The 19,719-nt window shown below is 41.0% G+C and overlaps 2 protein-coding genes across 5 annotated transcripts in view; both read right to left on the bottom strand.

Annotated features, from left to right (window-relative positions):
- Positions 1-876: 876 nt before the first annotated feature.
- On the bottom strand, positions 877-12,176 carry tppp (tubulin polymerization promoting protein). 4 transcript variants are annotated; one of them, XM_020612849.1, is made up of 5 exons: positions 7,433-11,899; positions 6,667-6,747; positions 5,635-5,970; positions 1,418-1,571; positions 877-1,327 (listed from the first exon to the last, which is right to left on the bottom strand). In XM_020612849.1, the coding sequence occupies exons 1-5, from the start codon at positions 7,447-7,449 to the stop codon at positions 1,118-1,120; spliced, it is 798 nt and encodes a 265-aa protein (XP_020468505.1). In that variant the 5' UTR covers positions 7,450-11,899; the 3' UTR covers positions 877-1,117. The 4 variants fall into 4 exon arrangements, with proteins under 4 accessions (XP_020468505.1, XP_020468506.1, XP_020468508.1 ...); XM_020612850.1 differs by lacking the exon at positions 7,433-11,899 and adding an exon at positions 11,916-12,176 and having other exon boundaries at positions 878-1,327; positions 6,667-6,793; XM_020612852.1 differs by lacking the exon at positions 7,433-11,899 and adding an exon at positions 11,916-12,176 and having other exon boundaries at positions 878-1,327.
- Positions 12,177-15,467: 3,291 nt separating this feature from the next.
- Positions 15,468-19,719, bottom strand: part of zdhhc11 (zDHHC palmitoyltransferase 11) — a 4,813-nt gene continuing 561 nt past the window's right edge. The window contains exons 2-11 of the mRNA XM_020612836.1: positions 18,398-18,616; positions 17,764-17,942; positions 17,567-17,668; positions 17,330-17,454; positions 17,050-17,205; positions 16,851-16,969; positions 16,723-16,772; positions 16,570-16,633; positions 16,401-16,479; positions 15,468-15,782 (exon numbers count right to left, since the gene is read on the bottom strand). Of these exons, the coding sequence (XP_020468492.1) occupies positions 15,652-15,782; positions 16,401-16,479; positions 16,570-16,633; positions 16,723-16,772; positions 16,851-16,969; positions 17,050-17,205; positions 17,330-17,454; positions 17,567-17,668; positions 17,764-17,942; positions 18,398-18,616 (1,224 nt within the window). The 3' untranslated portion in view covers positions 15,468-15,651. The remainder of the gene's footprint in view (positions 15,783-16,400; positions 16,480-16,569; positions 16,634-16,722; positions 16,773-16,850; positions 16,970-17,049; positions 17,206-17,329; positions 17,455-17,566; positions 17,669-17,763; positions 17,943-18,397; positions 18,617-19,719) is intronic.

Raw genomic sequence — 19,719 nt, 5'->3', positions numbered from 1 at the left:
GCTCTCCAATCCTTCAGACGACACTGCATCAAGAATCATCTTCTATAAGTGATATAACCACATGGGATCAGGATTAGTTTGGCACACCTGGGTCAGGTACTACAATACGTAGTTACATCCATAAATGCCATTTTAAAATGTACAGTGCCCTATGTCAACAGTATCCAGAAGTGTAGTCAACTGCTCTGGGCTCGGAGGCATCTGGGATGGACCATCACACAGTGGAAATGTGTACAGTGGCCAGACGGATCAGTATTTCAGGTCTTTTTGGAAGGAATGGATGTCATGTGCTCAGGACCAAAGATGAAAAGGACCATCCAGACTGTTACCAGCAACAAATCCAGAAGCCAGAGTCTGTCATGGTCTGGGGTTGTGTCAGTGCCCTTGGTAAAGGTCACTTCCACTTCTGTGATGGCTCCATTAATGCTGAACAAGATGTTGGAGCAATGTGTGCTGCCTTCAAGAGGACATCTCTTCCAGAGATGCCCATCCATATTTCAACAAGACAATGCAAAACCTCATACTGCACATTACCAGGCCATGGCTGCAGAGGAAAAGAGTGCAAGTTCTGGACTGGCCTGCCTGCAGTCCCGACCCATCCCCAGTAGGGAACGTGTGGCACGTTCATAGGTGCAAATTGTATCAACGAAAACCCAGGACTGTTGTGCATCTTAAGACTTGTTTGTAGGAGGAACACCTGACACATTTAATTATTTGGTTTGAGTTTTTTTGGAATATGTTGCAGGCATTAGAATTGAACTGAGACTTTATTCTGAACAAAGAATCAAACTGATGAGGCATCATATCAAATAATGTGCTGCTGTATTTTTTCAGTGTAATACAGGACACAGATGATTTACACATCACTATTTTCAGTTTTAATTTTGATTTCACATACTGTCCCAACTTTTTCTGATTTGGGGTTGTAGATGTAAACAGTTTTCCAGTTTTTGCACTTCACAAAGAGAGGAACATAAAAATCTCTCTCACATACACACACAAAATAGATGGGTGGGAAAATATATGAAATCCTATTATTTTGTGCTTTCTTTAGTGCTCTTCATAATACAAAATTATCCTGGTAGTGGATCAAATGTTTATTTCCTTATCTTCGCCCTCACATGGGTTTGGCTGTGGTGGGTTTATTGACTTTCTTTTCATATGACCCTTGATGTTTGTATCCTGAGACATATCCGGAAGTGTCAACTATGTCTACTCGTCCCGCCTTACCCTTCCCGCGGCCGGTGTCGTCAAAACGCTCCTTGTGTGAACCTGTAAACTTGGTGGTGTCCGTTAGACGGCTCACTGTCGGAGAAGCCACGGCTCTCTGTAAGGAAGTTTGAAGTTTATTTTGTGATTGCTGGTTACATGGACATAATGTGATCTGTAATGAAGTCCAGTGACAGTCACAACTTACTGTAACTCCTGCAATAACAGGTGCCTTCCCCTCAATCAGCTTGAAGACCTCAGCCTCAGCCTCCTCTCCAGTCTTGTCTTTGTATTTCTTCCTGGCCAGCTCTCCAAGGGCAACTTTAAACTCATCAAATGTGATGGTGCGAGAGGATTTCTTCCTGAAATATAAGAGGAAGATGGAGGTCAAGTATGGGATAACACTTCACAGTATAGCACATCTACTACTCTACTTTCGGAGGGTCCCATTAGGGGTCACCACAGCGAATCCAATTCGCATGAGTAATTTAGCACGGCTTTATGCTGGATGCCCTTCCTGACACACCTTCACAGTATAGCACATACCACCCAGAAAAGATGTATCTGCTCATTTGACCCTCCAGGGACAAAAATGCTAGATTTACTCAAAGTTTGCTTTATTAGTTTAAATACTCTAACACCTCTCAGAGTTTGAAAGCTTAAAGTGAGAGTGAATGGTACTGTCTACACAGCCGTGTGCAATCACTTCAATGTGGCAGATGTAGGACATAGCATAGAGATGGTATCCTACTGTGATAAACAATGAGAAAACATTGCCTGTTTAGATTTTGTCTGCCAGTGTCTCTCTCAGTACTTAACTGTCATCTGAGCAACTCACACAGCTGTAGGCTGTATATGTGACTTTTCATATCATGTATCATATTGTGTTCAGCTGCAGTGCTCAGGAACCAGAGCCCTGATATTTATTATTCTAGCATTCACACCTACTAAATGCAACTAGGTACCTAGAAGAGTGCCGTGGACCTCTGTATTCTCATTTATAAGATCAAACTGTTTTAACCACTGACAGCAGCATACCACAGATCATCATCAGTCATTCAGCTGGCCACTTGCCCGTTTCACTTCCATATTAGAAGTGCATAGCAACATAAACACAAACAGCCATCTCTGTGGTGATAAATTACCTAAACAGCAGCCTATAAAGCCTGCAGTCTCCCTAGGCAACCTGCTGTCATAGCGACAAGCTACAGTAAACAGAAATGTTTGGGTTTATTATTAATTCAACTCACATTCGGTGACTGGTTTTGTTTGAGGGACCCACTGGTGTTGAACATGTGAGAGATCCATTCTTCTGTGCCTGTTCCATGCTGTCTATTGTCAGAGGAGAAACTGGACTTCAGCTGCTGCTTCTGTCTAAGGAAACTAACTGTCCTCTGCAGATCTCTCCATATTGAGCTATGCAGATAGTTAACCTGTGTAAATAATCTGCAAATCAGAATTTGAGGAAGCTGTGATAAGGTTAAAAAAGGCAAAGGGTAGAGGCCTAGTGGAACATTATTTTAGTTTGAGATACAGCAGTAGCTGACTTGCCATTTATTTACATAGGTCAGCCAACTGCAGTACATGATCCTTATAGATCTAATACAGTTGTTGGCTGAATTGATAAAATGCTGCTGTGCCACCTACAATCATGATCATTCATGAGAAAATACACCCAAAGCCACCACAAGATCACACCAGATTTCTACCTTATCCTTAGTTTATGCTGCAGTGTTCTGGCTCCAAGCAGGCAGACAGCACAACAGAGACTAAATGTGGTGCAACAGACCTTCATAACCACAAAAAAGAAGGAGTCATTCAGCCAGACTGTGATTAGCCAGTGCTTATTAAATTGCTTAATTTTTCATCTGCAAGGAAAGAGCTTTGACGCTGATTCAAAGGAAAGTGGAGAAATGCATCTCTGGCATGGCAGCCCTCCCCTCCCTGGCTCAGTCATGCCTGGAGTCAGAAATGACATGAAAATGGGCCCCTCCCCCTCATCTGTAACTCTTTTTGTCCTGTGGCTGTCTCTGAAGTGTACACACACCACACACTTCATTCAGATTTGAGTGTACTGTACTGGTCAATGCACTGCTGAGCTGTGAGGTTGCTTCAAAATGCACAGTGGACTCTCTGGGACCCTGATTAGAACCAGAAGGGCCCAGATGACACACTCTCCAGACTAACACACAAGGACCTAATGTGTACAATACTGCACAAATTCACCACTAAAAGCATGTATGAAAAGAAAGGGAACATGCTTTTTCCTTAGATCTCTAAAGTGGTTACACCAAATTGTTTGCACATTTATAAATATTACTCACCCATAAAGTGAGACAAGCCTAAATCCCAGTCATCTTAAAGCTCCCTCTCTGGTCTTGCCAAGAAAAATGTTCACAACAGTAAACATAAACATCCATTGCCATACCAACAGTGAAGGCGTTAATGTGGGTGACTCAAAACCCAGAAAAACAAGGGTACTTCTTTGGCTTCACAAAAATTACTGTAAGAAGTGATGGCTGAAATAATGAAGGAATGCTAAGAGGTGGCCAAGGGTGACACCAGCCACCCCAGAATTTGACTGGCCACCCCTGCCAGTGTTGTGCTTGTCAGTATTAATAAATTACAAGTGAAAAGCAATGACAAATTGTTGTCTTAAATCAGGGGTGGACAATTCCAGTCCTCGAGGGCTGCTGTCAGGGAAAGCAAGCAGGGCAGCAGCCCTCAAAGACTAGAATTGTCCACCCCTGTCTTAAGTACAACTAACATTTTCTGGTGCTTTGTAATTGGTATTGGTCAAATTAGTGCGTTATTGTGGAGTATTTGGCACGATTTGCCTCAGTGGGAGGGGGGTTAGGGGCTGGGGGGCACTGTGCTGCAAAGATGTCTCCAGCCAGGAGTAAATAAGGAGCACAGATAAAGTTAGCTAAAGAAAGCACTATGTGTGACTCATCTTAACACAAAATAAACAATTTGATTTTAAACAATGTATGCTTTATTTCATAGAGCTAGGGGTTTAATTTAATTTTTATATGTATTTCAACTGTGCCACCCCGCTCTGAGTCTGCCCCAGCCTGGCCACCCCATCCAAAATTTTCTAGATCTGCCCCTGGCAACAAAATGCAATAATTATTATTATTCCCTCAAAACTAGGACCAACTACTTTTAAGTAGTTGACTCCAGAGCTAGAAAAAAAATACATTAAAAACCATTTTTGGAATCTTGTACTTTATAAGCGTGACCTACGGTTACACACCAGCATAAGATGGAAAATCTACTAAATCAGTGTGAGATTCACAAGCAGACCTTTTTCATAGCCTCTACTCTCCTGCAGCAAGACATGATGATGAGTGAATTAAAGCCATGCTCCTCTGTTCTGGTGCTGTGTAGCAGAATAATCTTTATTCACATCATTCAATCAGAATAAAAAACACTTCAGGGCTACATTTTAAAAGCCCGGTACATTCTCCTTACACCAGGCACTTACTGTGTGTGGGCAATACAATAACAGTACTAACATTTAATGTGAAAGATATCTACAGTTATCTGTCAATGTGTTATCAGCCCAAATAGTCCGCAGGCGCTCCATAACCTTGGTCAACATACGCAGAGCTATACAGATGAAAAGGGCTTTTCAATACTGAAGTCACAACTTATTATAGACTCCACTTCACTTAAATCCAGCAGTAAAGGATGAATCGGTGCAGCCTGGGGAGATAAAGGATGTCTGCTGTCTGCTGTTATTCTGTCTGCTGTTTCTGGTGGCCAGCTTCACCCAAGTAAGCTTAATAAAAAAAAGAAGTGCATTTTCTAAAATACTGCCTGAAAACATTTCATTCAATAACTACAAACTATGTGGCCTTGCATTGTTGCTAATATTATGGTGGTTTTATAAACTGACATTCGTTACTGACTTAATTTTACTGACTGATGAAACACTATGAAGCAGATTAAACCTTTTACAATGCAACATTCAGCCGGCACTCCTTTTGTGTGGTCAGTTGGTGGGCCTGTTTTTCTTCACTGTATGTTCAGGACAGTGGCATTTATTTAATTCTACGGACACTAATAAAACTGAAATAGAAATAGTGAACCATTTTTCATCTCCTTTTTTGTGGTCTTGCAACCACACACTGCTCCACATTAGTGACCTTTTGAGCGTGCTGATTTACAGTAGGTGACTAAGCCTGCGGTCATTTCTGCCACCGCAACAGTAATGTACTGTAACCCTATAGTATGTAGTAAAAGAGTACAGTCCAATAGTGACACATCCATTACAAGATCCTAGTTGGCTCAGATATCGACAGAATCATTAAACGCTACTAAAAATGCTTTTAGACTATGAAAGGTAAAAACTCAAATAGGCTGAAAAGAATATTACTACATTTAATCTTTGGTGAACCATACATTTGGTGTGGTCCTTACTTGACTTTGCTGAAGACAATGTCCACGTCAGTGAGGGTGAGGTTCTTGCCGTCAATCACACCGCAGTCCTTGCAGAGTTTGGACCAGTTCTTGCCATGCATCTCTTTGCCAGTAGCACGAGTGTCACCGTGGATGGCAAAGCGCCGAAATGATTCTTCCAAAGCAGTGACCTCCACCGGTGTGGATGACCCCGCACCTCCTTCACTGGTCCCATTGGACTCTGTTGAAAGCCTTTTGGATAGCCGGTCTCTAGATTGTTCACTGTGTGGCCGTAAAGGGACTGTGCTCATGTTAGGATGCTTTGCTGTCTGGACTTTAAAGTCATCTATGCTGTCTCTGAGAGGGAAAAAATATATCATTTAACCATCTTTGTGATGTAAGAGTTCAGTAATATAACAGAGAATGTGCTGATGCACTGAAGCTACTCCTTCAAACCACGTAACTGGATAAGAATACAAGAGGCATGTAAAATAACACAAATGATTTGAGAAATGCAGTGCCCATGGCATAAAAATTATTGGCTGCCCATCAAGGAAGAGCATTGCATACTTTCTACCAAGATTTACATTAAACAATTTACATTTGAGTTGATCAAAATAAACAGATAGAAAGGCAAAGGACATTGAATCACAGTCAGTACACCAGGAAGGAAGAAGAGGGGTTTTTGGCAGAAATACATCTGACTTAACACTGTTCTTCAGGACTTCTGACAAACTATTCTGCAGAAAGTAAACAGTGCTTCATGTCTTAAGATCAAGACACAGCTTGCTTATTTGTCTCTGGCCATCCCTTTTGGTATACTTTCATGTTTTAGGCAGGATTAGACTGTCCATAGGTGAGTTTCTGTGCTCACACTGCCTGGAAATGGGCAGATGTCTTATGCTCTCTGGCACAGAGGTGAAGAATATAAATAGATCTCTGTGGAATTCAAAGGCACACAAATCAAGAACCAAGAGAGTTGACGGGTAATAGAACTAGAACCCAAAATGTAAAGTGAAAGCTTATATACTGTAGCTTGCTTCTACAACTTACTTGTGGTCTGCCATGCTTGTGCAGGAGTTTGGCTCCCTCTGTGCAGTGCCTGGATTAGCTGACTTTTGTTTTCTCTTTGTGCTTTGGGAAAGATGAAAATGAAGGTGAATGATGTGAGAGGATGTGTCTGTATGAATATGAGTGGAAGAGGAAGGAACATGAGAAAAGAATCAAATTAAAGCATTTAACACAGCATCAGTACACAAGCTACAATATTCTACTTCTCTCTTTACTCTTTATTCATGTTCCAGTGTAATCCAATCCAGTATAAACACAGTTAATTATGACATAATGTGCAGTCCAGTTTGACCCACACAGACAGAGATCCTTTTAAGGAAGACTTTCAGAATGGAGTGAATAAAACCCACATCTTCAAAAAGAACACAAATCACAATCCCCTCAATCATAAATAATGCCATATTACTCACAGACAGCTTCTGTATGTTAGTTACTGTTTGTTGTAACACATATTTTAAGACTAGATTTGTGTCTGTGTGACAGCTTAACTCCCTCTTGCTTTGGATGATTTCATTCACTTTGTGTCTAGGGATTCCTCTCTAAACACATCATCATCTTGAATGGCTGATCACAGAGCAGTGGCATGTCACCTCAGCCCCACACTTGAACCGCATCCAAAGGACTTTGGTAAGAAACAGGAAAATCTAATGACATATAAAATAGCGTGAAAAATGTCACACAGTCTGCTATTTGGATTAAAATTATTTAACCCTGCACTATATGTAGCAAGTGATGGATTTCAGCTCACCATTCAGTTGTTCCCATACTCAGCCCAGCATCTTTAGAGGACGTGCGTTGCCATGGCAAAGTACACCCCAACAAAGTCTCGAAAACTATGTGCTAGTGGTTGTAATCGCTACTCTTTAAACAGACACGAACAAAATGCAAACCACAGAGAGATATCGTGCCCTGTCTGCTCCAGCTTGCAAAGTTTCAATCTTGAGTCCCTCAAATCACCAGTCAAGTTCTTTCACTCACCCCAAGTGGCACCATATAAACCAAAGAGTTTTGTTTCCATGACCCTGTGGCCAATAATCACAAATGTGACCTTGTTAAGTACAGCTGACACTTAAATGGTACAAAAGTTCCAAGATTGACACTGTATAATGCCATTATAATCAGGATGTCATTCTTAAGGAAAAAAAGAAGAGATTATTAATCTGTATGAATAATGGCATTCAGAGCTATAGACACTGGGAGCCCATTGTCCAATGGAAGTGGCTTCTCTGTCTGACCCCAGGCCCATTTCTTCACACACACACACACACACACACACACCCATGGTGACATCGCAGAGTGCCACTATTGATGGCAGAGGTTTCTGTAGTCATATGTCATCGAGGGTTTGGGCTAAGACAATCATGATGGAACTACTGAGGCTGCTATTGCTGGAAATTTTTAATTTGTATTTGTTATTTTTGTCAAGTATATTCGCATATATTCACAGGAAGTAGTTTGAACTGTAAGTTTAATGATAGTAAATCATTGTTGACAGAATTATACTGTAACTAAAGAAAGTACAATGTGTGTTATTACAGTGGATGTACATTAAACTGCTCTGCGTTTTCATGTTAAGTAGCTTTTGATGCTGCTGGGCTCAGTTTTACACAGTAGCTTCCTATAATGCCCACAGTAAGGTTCCATCATTATTGACTTTACTTTCAGTGGCTATCCACATCCTCTCAGTAGAATAACTACTCGCTGTGTGTTTTCCTTTGTGCTTTAACAACAGCAGCAAAACTGAGAGAAACAAAGGAATCTTTTCACTCTCCTCTTATAGCAAGTACTTTCAAGTGTCTAAGTCCTCAGTACAACAAGCCTCCTTGAACCACATCATGTTCAACAGAGACAACATTAACAACTGATTTCTGCGTCATTCAACGCTATGTATGGTTTCAACTGTTTTGTCCTGTGCCTTTTTTTCTGACCTGCATTGCCACATACAAATGAGAAGCCATTTGGTTAAGGTGAGAGCTCCAGAGACAAATCTGCTACTGGATGACAGCATGCTTACATACACTCGCCTTCTGGCAATTACACTGCACAGATGAGTGCTTTAACAATAAAATGACCCATTTTGAACTGCATCTATTCATAGCAACAATACAAATCTATGGCTGAAATATTCTCAAGAGAGGAGATGAGCCAGTAGACAGCACCAAAAAGCCATATTTCGTGTTAGCTTGCTGTTAGTTTGACAGATGGTGTTGAACTCACAAAATGATGACACTGTTGTCAGAATGATGTGATGTGTCTAAGAGAGAGCCAGAGAAGGGAGCTCATGTTTAGCAGCAGCCTACTCCTCTACCATGCCATCATGGTGAGTGGGCATGCACAGATCCCATCTGCTTTCTATCTAGATCAGCCTCCATTCCAGGCAGCTGCTCTAGAGCGTGACCATGTCAGTCAATCATAAACGTACAACAATAACAGTCTGCTCAGGACCCATTTGCTGTACATTTAATATGGTGCACCATGTCTGCCAGCTTACTGCCCCACTACACACATATACCAGTGTACAAATGAATGGAACAAGCACTACTGAACAGTGTTAACAAGGATAGCATGCTGCTGCCCCAAGACTCCTGTGTGTCTTGGGGTGGCTGTGGCTCAGGGGGGTAGAGCAGGTTAACCCCTGATCACAGAGTTGGCGGTTCAATTCCCGTTCTCCCCAGTCCACATGTCAAAATGTCCTTGGACAAGACTGAACCCCAAGTTGCTCCCGGTGGAAACGCTGCCATCAGTGTGGGAGTGTGAATCTGTAAAGTGCTTTGTCCAGGTATGGTAGAAACGAGCTATATAGGTTCAGTCCGTTTACCATTTTTGCTCAACCTTGGGTCTTTTACCAAAGGCCTAGGAGTGTGAGGGTGCTGTGCATTACATTAGCTGTTCTTTGCACTGCACTTTTCTGGACAGAGACCTCTGCTGTTGGTACTGCAATTTGTTGGAGTCACAGCCCCAAGTGCTCCTACCACCAGTGGGACCACTTTGGCCTTCACTTTCCATATCCTGCATTTTCCAGTCTGCACCTGAGGCCCTGTCCAGTGTGGTAGACTTGCTTCTATTGATCTGGTGCTTAGTGCCTGTTGTGCTGCCTTTTAGTACCATCTTTTTCAGTCATTGGAAAGATTTCCCAGCATCTGTCCCATGTAGAGTCTTCATGGACAAGAGAAAGAGAAAACTGTCTACACCAAAAGTCCCATTTAGTCATGTTTCAATAACATTTGCTAAAATCTATTATCTCCAACTGAAAATACTTAGCCTTTTTAACAAGGGAAATATATATTATAAATCCCCTTTTAAATATTTACATCTATGAATAAATGGGCTTGGCACTGATGGCCACAGGCATCAGCAGGAGTGTTGGAAAGCACAGACAAAGATGGACAAATACTTCGTACTGATTTTGGCCTTTTCATAACAGTAACAGAAATACAGACTGAGGACAGCCTTATCCTGTAATATGGTATAACACTGTAATACAACCTGACGCAATTAAATACAACCTCTTAACTACTTCCATGCTTGAAAACTATACCCCACCCTCACTCTCTCCCCAAAGACACAAGCAGAGAGGGCATGACATCAGCCTGAGTCTGAGGTCACCACACCAGCACACTGACTCTGTCAGTCCTCGCCTCCCTAAACTCTTCAACTGCTTTGTGAGTGAAAACGATATTGGCAAGTGCTGCGCTGTAACAAGATGATTGAAACAAGCTACAGCACTTATTGTTGGCAGCAACAGCAAGCCAGAAAGTGGTCAAAGGCAGTGAAAAGAAAGCCCTGGGGTTCCTTATTTAACTCCACTTTTACAAAGAATACATGATGCCAGAGACGGCAGAAGTGTCCCTGACACAGCTCACATAAGGGACCTGCTCAGCCAGCAGCTAATTAGAGGCCTGACTGTGTTGTATAATATCTCACTTCATTAATTAACAGAACAAACTTTAGTGTTTGTAATGTCAGGGAAATGCTAAATCTGCTTCTGCTACAACCATTTTTTATCCCACAGCTACAACAGCTGGAAAATAAAACACAATGAAACAAATGATGACAGCTATTCTATTCCCTGGTGTTAAGGTTAACATGAAAAAACATCTTCCTTTAACTTTGTGGGGTGAAAAATGCTGTCGGACTACAACACTTCATTTTCCCTCTCTCCTTTACCTTGCAGACCTGGCCTGCATTAGAGTCATCACAAAAAAATTGGATAATTTCCACTCTGGGGTTATTTGTTTATGACAGAACCCAAAGGTTCTTGGACCCGTACAATGAAACTGAACAGTGAAATCTGGGGCACACTCAGGGACTGTCTTCTTTTCATGCATACCTAATTCAGCCACTGGGGAAAGCACAGCTACAAAGACATTCACTGAGAGGAAATAAACATATTATCTTCCTGATGGTAAAGGTGTAGCTACTGTCTTTGAATGGCACTGCTCACAAAATAATGAATTACTTTCTCTTCCTACTGGAGCTATAGCAGATTCTAACAGTATTTATAATTAACCAATCAACACCTCAATGATTACATAATAGACTATTTATTTATATTTTTGTCCGCAAAAAGATCATGTTGTACTATATCCATGCTTCATTTGTCTCTTTTTTTAAAAAGCTACATTCACAGAGCTAATAAATGAAGGCAATTCCATAGATTTCTTTCTACACATAATTATGTAACTAGCTCCATGTAACCCAGCAGCTTGACACAAATGCCACAGGCCAAATGCGTTGTCAATCATTCTGTCTAACCAATAATTGTGCGCCTGGCTCGCATTGAACCCGAGTTTAAAACATAAACAGAGGAGAAATGCTCTGTCCCTGGCCATGGACACAGCTTCTTGTGTCTGCGCGTGTTTCTTGAGGAAACATGTTACATAAACTTGCAAATGTCAAAGTCATAGAGTCCACGTGATCAGTTTGTTATTGTTAGCCCCCTATTGCATGTCTGCCAAAGCAGAACATGGCATTATAGGTAAAACCCTTTGCATGTTACACATACCCTCGGTGCTTTAAAGGAATCTTCTATTGCAAATTCAGTATTTAGAAAGCATGCAGAGACGCGAACGCTAAACAAAGCGCAGCTTCAAGAATCAGCTGAATTTGTGTAGGCTGACATGCAATCATCAAATTCTTCATTTTGCATAATGTGAAAACATGTAGTTCTACCACGAGCCAAAACGAGCTACTGCCAATAAAGCAATGACGCCAAAATCAGTATTAATCACCTGGTGACGTAATCTTCTCCTTTCTTTGTCGGTTTCACAAAACTATAATTAACCGCGCGTCGCGGAGTCGTGAAGTCTCTTTACTCCCCGTTGCTTGGGTTCAAATCTGCCTGATAGCTCGGTCCCTGAGAGATGCAGAAAAGAAACCAGCCCGCTGATTGGCTGCTTCCCTGTGCAGACGAGCTGTTTTCTGCGGGCCTGGTTCTTGTAGGCTGTGATGGTGCCACAGTGCGCTCAGATGAGCGCTGATACACAAGCAGCGGGAGCACGCAGCACCTTTTGGTGCTCTGAGAGGCGGAGACGGACGATGTAAACACACAAAAGCAAAGGACGTGGATGGTTTTATACGGAGGATCGTGTCAGCTTCATTAATAAACAACGAGTATAAAGTCTCTGTTTAATATCAGGGAGAGCAATTCTCCATTGGCAAAACTCATAAAAAGCTATTTTATTACCTCTTGTCAAAAAAAGACTGCCCTCTGACCTGGACTCGCCTGGCGTCCAGCGCACTACAGTGTTATACAACCAGTAGTAGCCTAAAGGTTGGACATTGGTGGACATTATGTAACCCTATAGCCTGGCTGATGGCTCAAATGATATGGTAGTTTCAAGCTCTCAGATACACAATTCAGAGGCAGGGACAAGTGGTAAGATGATTATGAGAAAAAGAAAGGGCTCAGAACAGTGACAGAACTCATCATGATGACAGCAGCCTGTACTCAGTGTAATCAAGTCGGTGACATAATGATCTAACTAAATCTGCTTCAACTGCGCCACTGTGTGGTTGCCAGCAGATTACATTTAAACTGAGCTAAAATAAATAATACACAGAATTGCTATAAAACTTCAGACTGTACATAAAAAGGAGCAAAACACAGAGTTCTTAAGAACAAGAGGTGTACATAGATGATGTCGGGATAAAACGAGAAGGCTGGCATGTGACAGACAGGCTTCACCTCTTAAACACACATCTCCCAGTTCCTGCTGCCCTCTAGTGGTGATAAAGCTCTACTGGGGCACAGGACCCTCATAACTAATCACACAACCTTTTTCTTGAATGTTTATTGCTTAGTCCACTATTCCACTGCCTGCTACTACAACAACTACTGGCAAAAGTAAAAATGTAGAGCTATTAATCCGTCCATCCATTATCGATACTGCTTATTCCTAAATAGGGTCACGGGGGCTGGAGCCAATCTCATCTGACACTGGGCGAGGGGCGGGGTACACCCTGGACAGGTCACCAGTCTATCACAGGGCTGACATGTAGACAAACAAACACACACACTCACTCCTACAGGAAATTTAGAGTTGCCAATCAAGATATTAATCTTTATGAAAATATTTATTTCAACATGCATTAAGAACATCATCAACATGTTTTTATGTCATAAAGGTCTGGCCCTGTATTGCACATTTCTTTGCATTCTTCTGCATTTCACAAAAATAACTCATTTGTCTGTCAAGCAGCCCGTTTGTCTATCAACAAATCATGAATTTAAAAAACAATCTCATCATATTATATAAGCCATAAAGTCACAGAACATATGGATTCTCCAGTTACTTTACAATTGTATTGTGCAATGGATGTTCCATAAAGGTCCCTGCACAGACATCTTTCTCCACACTTTGCTTTCCTGCCTCAGGTCCACTTGTTTGCTAAATGTATATAAAACAAATATTATTTAGACTGTGTGACAAGAGCATCAGATATGTTATAGGCTATTCATTAAAGGCAGAATGAATAGTCCAACATTAACAGAAACCACTACGTGTGATGTAAACTGACTGGCCACTTTATTAGGTACACCTGTACAATTGTATGCATATAAATGCAACACTTCCACCCTAACATCTGTGTTTATGAAGCTCAGAGTGTTTCAGTTTTTGGTGAAATTGTCGAAGCGTGTTGAGAAATTGTATTGTTTACTGTGAGTGACATCATCGATGAGGTTTGATGGCTTCCTGTTAGCTGTTCAGGAAGTGGTTTGAATTTTGCCACGATGTATTGACAGATATAAAGCCCAAGGAATCTCCACACAATTCTTGGGTAGTGCTGGAGTTGAGAGTTTGTGAATTACATATTTCTAAAAGGGGGGGATCGTTTAAACCCCAACTCTGTTGAACAAATACTGTTTTTAAATAAAAATGAATAAAGTGTCCCCCTACATCAGTTGCACAAGCACCTTCACTGTTCTTCTCTGTTCACAAGCACATTCACTTTCCTCTGCACATCTGCCTGTCTTACAGTCTTTGACCAGCAGGGGGGTTTGTGTGCACAAGAAGCCTGGAGAAATGAACCCTTTTGCAAACCAATTGGCTGGAAGGCTTCAAGTCTTCATGAAGCTTCATCTCGCCATCACTACTTCAAGGGGAGTTTGGTCACTTTTTATCAGCAAAAGAAACAAGGAAAGGGAAATGTGTGCTGTCCTTGGTGCTGAAAAGAACATCAACCTTTCACTTAGCAATCTGAAACCCTGACCTCAGCATCTAACCCTGTCCATCTTTCACCAATAACAAATACTCTGCAGAAACATGCTGCAGCTTCACATTTGTAGTTTTCCCTGCATTTATTTCAGTTACAATTTTTATGAATTACGATTTTACACATAAAATGTGATTAATATCTGATGCTTCTTTACCAGCATTTTGATAATTGTTTACATTTTTATGTGTCCCACAGCTTATTTATTTAAATAGTCTGTAACTGTTTCAGAATGATAAAACCCAATATCACAAGGAAAGCCTCCTCCTGAAAACAAGAGGATAGTTTGTGAAAGTGGACTCCTGCTGCCGGTCAGGAAGCTACACGACAGTGCATAAACAAAGAACTTTGACAAATAACCTACCCGACATGTTTGAGCCAGCATGAAAGTCAACAGCAAGACGAACCGCAACATCATTAATTAATTTTAATTTCTCCTCCATAGGTAGGTAAACAACGATATATGTACCAATGAAAAGAGATTTGTAATACTCTAAACAAAGTGTACATGTTTTTTTTTAACTTACTGTTGCATCCCACTGGTAAGTGGAAACATCACTCCCTTTCAAGTAGTTCCAAGGTTGATAAATCCAGCCAGTGATTGCAGAGTCTTCACCCACAAACCCCTCACGTTACAGGTGAACAGGTAGTGTTGCACCGTCAACAGCATCATGGATCATTATAATTTTCTCATCAACCAGCAACACATCACATGTGGTAGACACAGTGGCCTCAAACCGTCAAAACAAACAGTTGTGCTCCGAGGGAATCCAGTGTTGATCAGCTGATCATTCACCACCCCAGGGTGCTTCACTGCACTTCTTGTAGGTTTCCAGCTGTTCCATTCACGCCACATTAGACCCGGTCAGGTTAAACTGTGATGTCAGGCAAGCTTGCATGAACATGCACTGCCTGGAGTATGTGACTGTTCATGGAAATCTGTAAACTACTGCATAAGACTTTACATAGTTGGAAAAAAAAGTCTGGCCAGTGAGAGTTCACAAGATTGTATAAACCAAGTTGCTTCTGCATAGAAGTTCATCATTGTAACATTGTAGATATGTCAGAAAAGCATGCCATTGACTCTTTAAATAATTAATTTGTGTGTAGATGAAAAGAAACAAAATATGCTCTGTCCATATAAACAATGGGTCCATGTTTTCATGTCTCAGTATCTTGAAGCACATTTTTATAATACATGCTCCCTGAAAGCAGCATACTGATGCGCCATCATGCAGACAGCAGCCGCTGCTAGGTATCACCTGGAGTCATGACTGAGCTGCCCAGGGGGTCCTGCATCTCAGGAACACTGTCAACACACTTCACACCTGCCCTCTGAGCCTCTTTGTCCACGTCAGGCTTCCAGCTTGTGGACATGTCCCCTTTCAGAAACAGGAACCAAGCAGAGAGAAGTAGTATTTACATAGTGCACAGGCTCATGTTCTTTATAAAACTGTATAGTCAAAATCATATCCATACTTTATTTTTGGTTAATTTACACTGAGTGACCAGAAAAATAGAAACTCCTGTACAGTGTAATGCAGTCCAACAATCCTCTGATAAATAATGTAAAAAACAAAATTTAATTTTTCACAAAGAGTGAAAAATGTGTGAGCAAATACAATACAGATATTATAAGTGGTTTGCCACTAAATATCTGCTCTTTGCTTGGGTAAGGACAGAAGTCAGGTCAGAGTGGGGAGGTTTTCTGTTATGTGCATGATTGGATGTGCATTTTAGGTTGTGTTAGGACTGGCAAATGGTGTTGCTTGTAATGGGGCCCTGAAGATTTATGAAGGCATGGCCTGATTGCTACCCCCACCTTCCTTTGGGGGCAAAAGATGGGTAAATATTATTTAACTTTAATTATTTAGCTTCCACAGGAATGCTCACCCATTTTTGCACCTTTAATTGTGTATTGTTAACTGCATTTCTAATATTTTTATTATTACTTGTCTAAACGAGATGTACAGTACTGATAAGTACAATCATAAACATACTTGCTGTGTTCTCTGTGAGATTTTCAGTGCCATAATGAAAATTGTTTTCCTTTTCTGTGGATTTCTTAAAGTTTTCTGCCTAGAACAAAAACAGATTTTAAGTATAACCCATTTAGCACCCATTTGTAAAATCATTCAAAGGAGATATACAATAAACAGACAGGCTTACCTCGGTATATATAGACTCTGAAAGTTGGTTGTTGAGTGAGCCTGTATTGTTAAATTTGCAGGTACTGCACAAAACCCAGTAACATCAGTCATCCTTCTCTACAAAATTAGCTTTAGTGGGATTATAACAAGAACTGTAAGGACTTTGCTTTACCTTGAACTCTGTGATAATGCTGGCTCACAGCCCATTGAGCTCTCTTGGTTCTGTAAAAGAAAAATGTTTTTACACACATAATGGAATGAACAAGTGACTGACTCTGAGAGGAAAAGGACAGATCTCACCTGTTGAGCAATGCGGTGGGCTTTGGCCTCACTGGGATGTCCTGCTTCTATGTCTTGGTTTCTGTCTTTTTTTTGGCGCTGCATCATTATATAATCATATGTGCTTATTCCTTTATAAACTGGAAAAGAGGAGAACAAACACCCAAATGAATGGGGAGATATGTCTTATCAAAAGTCTGTTTTGAAGATTGTGACTTACACAGATAGAAGTGAAAACCCAGAAGATGACAGAGCAACGCGAGGCAGATGATGCTCAGTGTGATGGTGATCAAGGTTAATACAAGGAGGCCAGCTGAACTAGTCTTTATTGGTGCTAATGGTAAAAACACCAGCCAGGTTCCATTCCCCAGTGTACCTACAAAAACAAGGAACAATACACATACAACTTTTAAATGATGAGAATAATAAAAAACATTATCCAAGCTGTTTATATTTGTTCTCTTCAGTCAGATATACAGTAAGAAGTGGTGGCGACTCACTGTCAAACTGTGGGGCAGTTCGTAGACTGTTTGGGTCCAGGTAATGTTGAATAACGATAAACAAGGTGACAGCAACAAGCAGGAAGACACCTAGTGTAGCAGAGGACAGCGCTGCAAAGAAGCACCTGAAGGCAGCACACACAGCCTGATGTTAATTTATATACTGTAGTATGTCACATTTCACTGGGAACATCAACCATATAGTAACAGCTACAATAATCATCTGATACTTCTTACCAGTAATTTCTGCCACCCACACAGGTGTTCAGCCATTGGCAATGGTGATCAAAGTCTTTCACACACTTGTTGCAAACACCACAGTGTTTTACTCTGGGGCCACTAAATGAAAATTGATGAAGATTCACTCCATTAAATTAGACACTTTCTTGATTCCCAAATCATATTTTTACTAATGTAAAAACTTAAATACATACACCATTACATTACATAGACTACAGTATCTGTCCTGGATGACGTGCGCTTGCTTTGTCCGGTCAAAAACTGGCATTGGACTGGAGTAGATCTGTTTGGCCCTGACACTGTCATCTGCTGGGTCTATAGTAACAGTAGCAATATGGGTGAAAAAGTGTACAATAAATGATATGCCCCCCAGCTGTGGACGACAACAGTGAAGGAAAACAGTGATAATATTAGAAAAATACAAAGTAATGTGATAAATATGCAACAAGGTGCAGAATACTGCACTACTGCAAACTGTTGAACGGCAGTGGCTCAACATGTAATAAAAATGTCAGTGATTGTCTTTTTTTTAGATTAGATTAGATTAGATTCAACTTTAATGTCATTACACATGTAACAAGTACAAGGCAACAAAATACTTAACAGAAAGGCTTAACAGTAACCGCAGAAAATAAAAGAGTCACATCTGGTGTGACTGGAGCCCGTACGGACAACCAACAGTCTTGTAACTAGCAGCTCAAAAAACTTTAATTCAAACTTGTAGCAGAGGCTAAAGTTTGCTCCATATTCAAATCTGAAAGAGTCACTGCTGCACACTTCACATTCAGATACAATGAGAGCAATGTTGCCGTTGTATATTAAGGATACAGCATAGACCACATGGTTCCACGGCAGAGGCAGAAGAGGGACATAGATGCCAAAGTTGACTATAGAGAGGTAGCTGTACACCAACCAGGTACTCAGCTGGAAGGCTTGAGGGGGCCATGACCATCCATTCATCCTGGGAGATTTGGAGGGGATCGGCTCATTTATGCTGCTAGCCTGCATGGGAGCTATACGTCTCTGCCTTTGCTTGAAGCAGTTCATCTAGGAGGTGCAGGGAAGGAATATCCACAGTCAGTTGAGAAAAAGTCCCCACACATTACTACATGCAACTCCAGCTCCAGTAGAGTGTGTGGCCACATTTGCCGGGGAAATGAGTTAGGAAAATTAGTTGAACATAATGATAGTGACTGTTCACCCTCTACAGACCAACACTCAGGCTGCATTAGTTTTGGCTCCTTGTCTATCCTTACTGGAAGAAATGGATTTGCCAGTTTATCCAAAACACCCCCTCAGGAATACATCTAAACAGCACCACAAACTACAACCCCCCAAAATACCATAAAGGTTCAATCAACACCTTTCTAAACTGAACTTTATACTGTAATTTTCAGGAGATGATTAATTCTTTGAGTTGTAATGAAGTCATTTTTTTTCTTTTATAAGATTTCATAATCGTTAGATGGGTGTACCCAATAAACTGGCAACTGTGTGTATATAATAATAGGTAGTAGAAGGTGCCTTGTACGTATTCAGTAATGACAAAGGTACGATTGCATATAAATAACAAAGAGGATATACACAAAAAAGAACTGCTCCAGGGTACAGGAATTATACACCTCATATCACGTTTTGCTCTTGGAACAATGACAAACACGACACTTCAGCTATGCTAAAAGTCAGTTCTCCATAACAGCTACAGTACAAAGCAGTTGAGATAGAGAAATCTGAAGGTCTTCTGACCCTCACTCTGTATTCTGGTCAACCCATGAGACAACGGTGATGATGATGAGGGCCCAGGTGAGAATGTCACCTCCCAGTTAAAGTATAAAATAATTTGATCTGGTCTTCATCTATAAACAATACAAGAAAAGCTGCGAATGTTATCAGTGTGACCCAAGGGCCTACAAGGTATGTCATACTGACTAAGGACACCAAATCCTGCTTTGTGACGGACACCATGGGTCTGTTGATCCTATCTGGAGTAGAGATCCAGACATTACATGGTTATTATTACTGCTGTTAAACATTCATATAATTTTCAGTATCCAATCTTGGTTGATTTAAATGTAGCAGTCAGTTGTTCTGTGCCAGTGTTTAAAAACTTTGAGTGGTTTCAAAATAAACCCCCGATTTACAAAATAAAT

Source organism: Monopterus albus, unplaced genomic scaffold, assembly GCF_001952655.1.
Source record: "Monopterus albus unplaced genomic scaffold, M_albus_1.0 scaffold127.1, whole genome shotgun sequence".
Classification (NCBI taxonomy): Eukaryota; Metazoa; Chordata; class Actinopteri; order Synbranchiformes; family Synbranchidae; genus Monopterus; species Monopterus albus.
This window is presented reverse-complemented; position numbering and strand designations above follow the sequence as displayed.

Excerpts from the sequence above, each read along its gene's own strand:
- tppp (XM_020612849.1), bottom strand. Across the intron at positions 5,971-6,666 it reads ACAAGCATGGCAGACCACAA|AGACAGCATAGATGACTTTA; the intron begins GTAAGTTGTAGA and ends TTTCCCTCTCAG. Across the intron at positions 1,572-5,634 it reads ATTGTCTTCAGCAAAGTCAA|GAAGAAATCCTCTCGCACCA; the intron begins GTAAGGACCACA and ends CTTATATTTCAG.